The sequence below is a fragment of the Oncorhynchus clarkii genome, chromosome 3 (genome assembly GCF_045791955.1).
Source record: "Oncorhynchus clarkii lewisi isolate Uvic-CL-2024 chromosome 3, UVic_Ocla_1.0, whole genome shotgun sequence".
In the NCBI taxonomy this organism is placed as follows: Eukaryota; Metazoa; Chordata; class Actinopteri; order Salmoniformes; family Salmonidae; genus Oncorhynchus; species Oncorhynchus clarkii.
Genome location: NC_092149.1, coordinates 3,532,974 through 3,542,973, shown reverse-complemented (window position 1 = coordinate 3,542,973; position 10,000 = coordinate 3,532,974). Strand labels below are relative to the sequence as shown.

General features: G+C 46.6%; 1 protein-coding gene across 1 annotated transcript in view; it reads right to left on the bottom strand.

The window, feature by feature from the left end:
- LOC139405576 (intermembrane lipid transfer protein VPS13B) overlaps nucleotides 1–10,000 on the bottom strand; it is a 316,293-nt gene that overhangs the window by 153,281 nt on the left and 153,012 nt on the right. Inside the window, exon 16 of the mRNA XM_071147988.1 lies at nucleotides 2,211–2,335. Within this exon, the coding sequence (XP_071004089.1) occupies nucleotides 2,211–2,335 (125 nt within the window). The remainder of the gene's footprint in view (nucleotides 1–2,210; nucleotides 2,336–10,000) is intronic.

The window sequence follows — 10,000 nt, the reverse complement described above, 5'->3', positions numbered from 1 at the left end:
AGACTACAGGCAGCTCATCCATCTCTCTGTATTCCCCAAACCAAGACTACAGGCAGCTCACCCATCTCTCTGTATTCCCCAAACCAAGACTACAGGCAGCTCATCCATCTCTCTGTATCCCCCAAACCAAGACTACAGGCAGCTCATCCATCTCTCTATATCACATCCCCCAAAGGGCTTTGGTGTTTTGGTGGCTGGGGCTCTGTCATTCCCATACCAGCATCTCTGTTCTTCTGACACTCCGTCTAGCCAACACCCTGTCTAGCCAACACCCCGTCTAGCCAACAGCCCGTCTAGCCAACAGCCCGTCTAGCCAACAGCCCGTCTAGCCAGCACCCGGTCTAGCCAGCACCCCGTCTAGCCAGCACCCCGTCTAGCCAACAGCCCGTCTAGCCAACACCCCGTCTAGCCAACACCCCGTCTAGCCAACAGCCCGTCTAGCCAACAGCCCGTCTAGCCAGCACCCGGTCTAGCCAGCACCCCGTCTAGCCAACACCCTCTAGTAGTCAACCCATCGTCTAGTGGTCAACCCATCGTCTAGTGGTCAACCCATCGTCTAGTGGTCAACCCACCGTATAGTGGTCAACCCACCGTCTAGTGGTCAACCCACCGTCTAGTGGTCAACCCATCGTCTAGTGGTCAACCCATCGTCTAGCCAACACCCTCTAGTAGTCAACCCACCGTCTAGTGGTCAACCCACCGTCTAGTGGTCAACCCATCGTCTAGTGGTCAACCCATCGTCTAGCCAACACCCTCTAGTAGTCAACCCACCGTCTAGTGGTCAACCCACCGTCTAGTGGTCAACCCACGTCTAGTGGTCAACCCACGTCTAGTGGTCAACCCACCGTCTAGTGGTCAACCCATCGTCTAGTAGTCAACCCATCGTCTAGTAGTCAACCCACCGTCTAGTGGTCAACCCATCTAGTGGTCAACCCATCGTCTAGTAGTCAACCCATCTAGTAGTCAACACACTCTAGTAGTCAACACACTCTAGTAGTCAACACACTCTAGTAGTCAACACACTGTAGTAGTCAACACACTCTAGTAGTCAACACACTCTAGTAGTCAACACACTCTAGTAGTCAACACACTCTAGTAGTCAACACACTGTAGTAGTCAACACACTCTAGTAGTCAACACACTCTAGTAGTCAACACACTATAGTAGCCAACACACTCTAGTAGTCAACACACTCTAGTAGTCAACACACTCTAGTAGTCAACACACTCTAGTAGTCAACACACTCTAGTAGTCAACACACTCTAGTAGTCAACACACTATAGTAGTCAACACACTATAGTAGTCAACACACTATAGTAGTCAACACACTCTAGTAGTCAACACACTCTAGTAGTCAACACACTCTAGTAGTCAACACACTCTAGTAGTCAACACACTCTAGTATTCAACACACTCTAGTAGTCAACACACTCTAGTAGCCAACACACTCTAGTAGCCAACACACTCTAGTAGCCAACACACTCTAGTAGCCAACACACTCTAGTAGCCAACACACTCTAGTAGCCAACACACTCTAGTAGTCAACACACTCTAGTAGTCAACACACTATAATAGTCAACACACTCTAGTAGTCAACACACTCTAGTAGTCAACACACTCTAGTAGTCAACACACTCTAGTAGTCAACACACTCTAGTAGTCAACACACTCTAGTAGTCAACACACTATAATAGTCAACACACTCTAGTAGCCAACACACTGTAGTAGTCAACACACTCTAGTAGTCAACACACTCTAGTAGTCAACACACTCTAGTAGTCAACACACTCTAGTAGTCAACACACTCTAGTAGTCAACACACTCTAGTAGTCAACACACTCTAGTAGTCAACACACTCTAGTAGCCAACACACTCTAGTAGCCAACACACTCTAGTAGCCAACACACTCTAGTAGCCAACACACTCTAGTAGCCAACACACTCTAGTAGCCAACACACTCTAGTAGTCAACAGGTGGTGAACAAAACGGCTGCCGTGGCATCACCCAGTTGGTGAATAAAATGGCTGCCGTGGCATCACCCAGTTGGTGAATAAAATGGCTGCCGTGGCATCACCAAGTTGGTTTCTCCACACTGGTAGTGGATGAGGTGAGTTCCAGTCCCCCTACATACCGAAGCACCTTGAACACCAGGTAGAAGATACCTACATAAACACATCCAAACATGACTAAATCAGAGTAGCGGTACTCACCAGTACTGAGGCATCTGGAGCAGCTTGCCGTAGAGGGCTGTACTGAAGGAAGGGATGAGAGGGGACAGAGGGAGGAAACCGCCTGTACTGTCCAGACAGGTCAAACCAGTCTGGACTCCAAACACCTAGAGGAGGGAGAGAGAGGACAGGTCAAACCAGCCTGGACTCCAAACACCTAGAGGAGGGAGAGAGAGGACAGGTCAAACCAGCCTGGACTCCAAACACCTAGAGGAGGGAGAGAGAGGACAGGTCAAACCAGCCTGGACTCCAAACACCTAGAGGAGGGAGAGAGAGGACAGGACAAACCAGCCTGGACTCCAAACACCTAGAGGAGGGAGAGAGAGGACAGGACAGGACATACAACACTGTATATAGACATAATATGACCTAGAGGAGGGAGAGACAACACTGTATATAGACATAATATGACCTAGAGGAGGGAGAAACAACACTGTATATAGACATAATATGACCTAGAGGAGGGAGAGACAACACTGTATATAGACATAATACGACCTAGAGGAGGGAGAGAGAGACAGAGAGAGAGAGACAGAGAGAGAGAACAATGATCAGCTAGTCAGTCTCATATCTAGTCTTTCATAAACAGCCATGTCCTCAGACTCCTACCCTGACCAATGTCTGTCATTAGTAGCGTCCTGTGGATCCAGGGTGGATCTCCTCAGTCAATATTTAGATATGAGAGTGGGCGGGGTCTACTGACAGCTTCAGGAATGCCTTCACCCCAACACCATGACTCAGTAATCCAGCCAATCACAGAGAGGATTTACAGGCCAGTCAATATTTAGATATGAGAGTGGGCGGGGTCTACTGACAGCTTCAGGAATGCCTTCACCCCAACACCATGACTCAGTAATCCAGCCAATCACAGAGAGGATTTACAGGCCAGTCAATATTTAGATATGAGAGTGGGCGGGGTCTCCTGACAGCTTCAGGAATGCTTTCACCCCAACACCATGACTCAGTAATCCAGCCAATCACAGAGAGGATTTACAGGCCAGTCAATATTTAGATATGAGAGTGGGCGGGGTCTACTGACAGCTTCAGGAATGCCTTCACCCCAACACCATGACTCAGTAATCCAGCCAATCACAGAGAGGATTTACATGCCAGCCAATCACAACAGGGTGTCTCTTACAGACCTCATGCCTATTAATCACAGCCTCATTACCCATGCTCCCGTTACACACGGTGTTTACGTACGGGTCGTCTACAGTAATATTTGACCCGTCATGTGGACTAGAGGCGGCCATCTTTAATATGTTGTATTAGCTCTATTAGACTCTGACTGGGTCCAGCTGTGACAAAAGCAACTGGGCCAGCAGCTGGTAGGAGCAGGAAGCACATAGACCTGCCCTTATACACATAGACCTGCCCTTATACACATAGACCTGCCCTGATACACATAGACCTGCCCTGATACACATAGACCTGCCCTCATACACATAGACCTGCCCTCATACACATAGACCTGCCCTCATACACATAGACCTGCCCTTATACACATAGACCTGCCCTCATACACATAGACCTGCCCTCATACACATAGACCTGCCCTCATACACATAGACCTGCCCTCATACACATAGACCTGCCCTCATACACATAGACCTGCCCTGATACACATAGATCTGCCCTGATACACATAGATCTGCCCTGATACACATAGACCTGCCCTGATACACATAGACCTACCCTGATACACACATAGACCTGCCCTGATACACACATAGACCTGCCCTTATACACATAGACCTGCCCTTACACACATAGACCTGCCCTTACACACATAGACCTGCCCTTACAAACATAGACCTGCCCTTATACACACATAGACCTGCCCTGATACACACATAGACCTGCCCTGATACACACATAGACCTGCCCTTATATACACACATAGACCTGCACTTATACACATAGACCTGCCCTGATACACATAGACCTGCCCTTATACACATAGACCTGCCCTGATACACATAGACCTGCCCTGATACACATAGACCTGCCCTGATACACATAGACCTGCCCTGATATACACATAGACCTGCCCTGATACACACATAGACCTGCCCTTATAGACATAGACCTGCCCTGATACACATAGACCTGCCCTCATACACATAGGCCTGCCCTCATACACACATAGACCTGCCCTGATGAACACATAGACCTGCCCTGATACACACATAGACCTGCCCTGATACACACATAGACCTGCCCTTATAAACATAGACCTGCCCTGATACACACATAGACCTGCCCTGATACACACATAGACCTGCCCTGATACACACATAGACCTGCCCTTATACACATAGACATGCCCTCATACACATAGACCTGCCCTAATACACATAGACCTGCCCTTATACACACACAGACCTGCCCTGATACACACACAGACCTGCCCTTATACACATAGACCTGCCCTTATACACACATAGACCTGCCCTGATACACATAGACCTGCCCTGATACACATAGACCTGCCCTTATACACACATAGACCTGCCCTGATACACATAGACCTGCACTTATACACATAGACCTGCCCTTATACACATAGACCTGCCCTTATACACATAGACCTGCCCTTATACACATAGACCTGCCCTTATACACATAGACCTGCCCTTATACACATAGACCTGCCCTTATATACACATAGACCTACCCTTATACACATAGACCTGCCCTTATACACATAGACCTGCCCTTATACACATAGACCTGCCCTGATACACATAGACCTGCCCTTATATACACAGAGACCTACCCTTATATACACATAGACCTACCCTTATACACATAGACCTGCCCTTATACACATAGACCTGCCCTTTTACACATAGACCTGCCCTGATACACATAGACCTGCCCTGATACACACATAGACCTGCCCTGATACACATAGACCTGCCCTGATACACACATAGACCTGCCCTCATACACACATAGACCTGCCCTTATACACATATAGACCTGCCCTTATACACACATAGACCTGCCCTTATACACACATAGACCTGCCCTGATACACATAGACCTGCCCTGATACACATAGACCTGCCCTTATACACACAATGACCTGCCCTCATACACAGATAGACCTGCCCTTAGACATTAGCCATGCTGAGACACTAGCCATGCTGAGACACTAGCCGTGTTGGGACACTAGCCATGTTGGGACACTAGCCATGCTGGGACACTAGCCATGCTGAGACACTAGCCATGTTGAGACACTAGTCGTGTTGAGACACTAGCCATGTTGAGACGCTAGCCATGTTGAGACACTAGCCATGTTGAGACACTAGCCATGTTGAGACACTAGCCATGTTGAGACACTAGCCATGTCCCCATGTTGAGACACTAGTCATGTTGAGACACTAGTCATGTTGAGACACTAGCCAGGCGGAGACACTAGCAGTGTTGAGACACTAGTCATGTTGAGACACTAGTCAGCTGAGACACTAGCCAGCTGAGACACTAGCCATGTTGAGACACTAGCCATGTCCCCATGTTGAGACACTAGTCATGTCCCCATGTTGAGACACTAGCCAGCTGAGACACTAGCCATGATGAGACACTAGCCATGCTGAGACACTAGCCATGCTGAGACACTAGCCAGCTGAGACACTAGTCATGTTGAGACACTAGTCATGTTGAGACACTAGCCATGTTGAGACACTAGCCATGTTGAGACACTAGCCATGCTGAGACACTAGCCATGTTGAGACACTAGTCATGTTGAGACACTAGTCATGTTGAGACACTAGCCATGTTGAGACACTAGCCAGCTGAGACACTAGTTATGTTGAGACACTAGCCATGCTGAGACACTAGCCATGTTGAGACACTAGCCATGCTGAGACACTAGCCATGTTGAGACACTAGCCATGCTGAGACACTAGCCATGTTGAGACACTAGCCATGTTGAGACACTAGCCATGTCCCCATGTTGAGACACTAGTCATGTCCCCATGTTGAGACACTAGCCAGCTGAGACACTAGCCATGATGAGACACTAGTCATGTTGAGAAACTAGTCATGTTGAGACACTAGTCATGTTGAGACACTAGTCATGTTGAGACACTAGTCATGTTGAGACACTAGCCAGCTGAGACACTAGTCATGTTGAGACACTAGCCATGTTGAGACACTAGCCATGTTGAAACACTAGCCATGTTGAGACACTAGCCATGTTGAGACACTAGTCATGTCCCCATGTTGAGACACTAGCCAGCTGAGACACTAGCCATGATGAGACACTAGCCATGTTGAGACACTAGCCATGTTGAGACACTAGCCATGTTGAGACACTAGCCATGCTGAGACACTAGCCATGTTGAGACACTAGCCATGTTGAGACACTAGCCATGTTGAGACACTAGCCATGTTGAGACACTAGCCATGCTGAGACACTAGCCATGTTGAGACACTAGCCATGTTGAGACACTAGCCATGTTGAGACACTAGCCATGTTGAGACACTAGTCATGCTGAGACACTAGCCATGTCCCCATGTTGAGACACTAGTCATGTCCCCATGTTGAGAAACTAGCCAGCTGAGACACTAGCCATGATGAGACACTAGCCATGTTGAGACACTAGTCATGTTGAGACACTAGCCATGCTGAGACACTAGCCAGCTGAGACACTAGTCATGTTGAGACACTAGTCATGTTGAGACACTAATCATGTTGAGACACTAGCCATGTTGAGACACTAGCCATGTTGAGACACTAGACATGTTGAGACACTAGCCATGCTGAGACACTAGCCATGCTGAGACACTAGTCATGTTGAGACACTAGCCATGTTGAGACACTAGCCATGTTGAGACACTAGTCATGTTGAGACACTAGCCATGTTGAGACACTAGCCATGTTGAGACACTAGCCATGTTGAGACACTAGTCATGCTGAGACACTAGCCATGTCCCCATGTTGAGACACTAGTCATGTCCCCATGTTGAGAAACTAGCCAGCTGAGACACTAGCCATGATGAGACACTAGCCATGTTGAGACACTAGTCATGTTGAGACACTAGTCATGTTGAGACACTAGCCATGCTGAGACACTAGCCATGCTGAGACACTAGCCATGTTGAGACACTAGCCATGTTGAGACACTAGCCATGTTGAGACACTAGCCATGTTGAGGTTTCAGGGGGTCTGAAGGTTTCAGGGAGTCTGAAGGGGTCTGAGTGGGAGCCCAGCAACTGGAGATGGGGCTATCTACGGTCCTGAGACCTGTATGGGTCTGACTGACCACCAATCAGATGGAGATAGCTGGCTTTGGTCCTATAGTCCCGGGTCCTGAGACCCTCAGGTCTGTCTGACCAGGAGAGATGGCTATGGTCCTATAGTCCCGGGTCCTGAGACCTTCAGGTCTGTGACCAGGAGAGATGGCTATGGTCCTGTAGTCCCGGGTTCTGAGACCCTCAGGTCTGTCTGTTTAGGTCTGACCAGGAGAGGTGGCTATGAGGTTAAAGGAGTCTGTCTGGGGATGACTGACCAGGAGAGGTGGCTATGGTCCTATAGTCCCGGGTTCTGAGGTCTGTCTGACCAGGAGAGATGGCTATGGTCCTATAGTCCCGGGTTCTGAGACCCTCAGGTCTGTCTGTTTAGGTCTGACCAGGAGAGGTGGCTATGAGGTTAAAGGAGTCTGTCTGGGGATGACTGACCAGGAGAGGTGGGTATGAGGTTAAAGGAGTCCGTCTGGGGATGACTGACCAGGAGAGGTGGCTATGGTCCTATAGTCCTGGGTCCTGAGATGATGATGATGCATGAGGATGACTGACCAGGAGAGGTGGCTATGAGGTTAAAGGAGTCTGTCTGTTTAGGTCTGACCAGGAGAGGTGGCTATGAGGTTAAATGGGTCTGCATGGGTAGGTCTGACCACCCATGGGCCGAACATTAACCTCTTGGTGACCCTGGCTGTAAGATAAGGACCGACAGTGTGCCTGGCAAACATCCCAGGTCTTAGAAAAACACCAGAAAGAGACCAGGACAGAGTCCATTAGATACAGCTCCATTACATCCTGGCTTTAAAGCACCACAGAGAACCATTACTGGGGCTTCCTAACCAAGAGGTTAAGATCAGGGGGTTACCACTCACAGTAAGAGCACTCTCTCAGGGCAGTGGGAGGCATCTAGATCTTCCCGAGAACACATGTCTAGTCTTCCACTCTGAGACCTGGGAGTTCAACTAGAAATCAAACCAACATACTTTACGGTCATAAAGAAGTCAAGTACCAGAAGCATCCCTTGCTGAGCGAGCGCAAGAGAGAGAGAGAGAGAGAGAGAGAGAGACAGAGAGAGAGAGAGACAGAGAGAGAGAGAGAGAGAGACAGAGAGAGAGAGAGACAGAGAGAGAGAGAGAGAGGGAGACAGAGAGACAGAGAGAGAGACAGAGAGACAGAGAGAGAGACAGAGAGAGAGAGAGAGAGAGATAGATAGATAGATAGATAGATAGATAGATAGGAGGTTGTGAGGAATGGTTCCTCATTAGAAACTACTGTTATTATTGCACAACCAGATGGTGAATGTGAACAAGGTGAGTTCTGTATCATTAACAGCTATCTGAAGTGGTACTCAGACTGGAAGCAACACACCTCTCTGTCCTCTCAGCCAAACTACCAGGAGATATACATCCTAGATGATGTTGAACTAACCAGAACTGCTACACCTATCTGATAATATACATCCTAGATGATGATGAACTAACCAGAACTGTTACAACTATCTGATAATATACATAGATGGTGTTGAACTAACCAGAACTGTTACAACTATCTGATAATATACATAGATGGTGTTGAACTAACCAGAACTGTTACAACTATCTGATAATATACATAGATGATGTTGAACTAACCAGAACTGTTACAACTATCTGATAATATACATAGATGGTGTTGAACTAACCAGAACTGTTACAACTATCTGATAATATACATAGATGATGTTGAACTAACCAGAACTGTTACAACTATCTGATAATATACATAGATGGTGTTGAACTAACCAGAACTGTTACAACTATCTGATAATATACATAGATGATGTTGAACTAACCAGAACTGTTACAACTATCTGATAATATACATAGATGATGTTGAACTAACCAGAACTGTTACAACTATCTGATAATATACATAGATGGTGTTGAACTAACCAGAACTGTTACAACTATCTGATAATATACATCCTAGATGATGTTGAACTAACCAGAACTGTTACAACTATCTGATAATATACATAGATGATGTTGAACTAACCAGAACTGTTACAACTATCTGATAATATACATAGATGGTGTTGAACTAACCAGAACTGTTACAACTATCTGATAATATACATAGATGGTGTTGAACTAACCAGAACTGTTACAACTATCTGATAATATACATAGATGGTGTTGAACTAACCAGAACTGTTACAACTATCTGATAATATACATAGATGATGTTGAACTAACCAGAACTGTTACAACTATCTGATAATATACATAGATGATGTTGAACTAACCAGAACTGCTACAACTATCTGATAATATACATCATAGATGGTGTTGAACTAACCAGAACTGTTACAACTATCTGATAATATACATAGATGGTGTTGAACTAACCAGAACTGTTACAACTATCTGATAATATACATAGATGATGTTGAACTAACCAGAACTGTTACAACTATCTGATAATATACATAGATGATGTTGAACTAACCAGAACTGTTACAACTATCTGATAATATACATAGA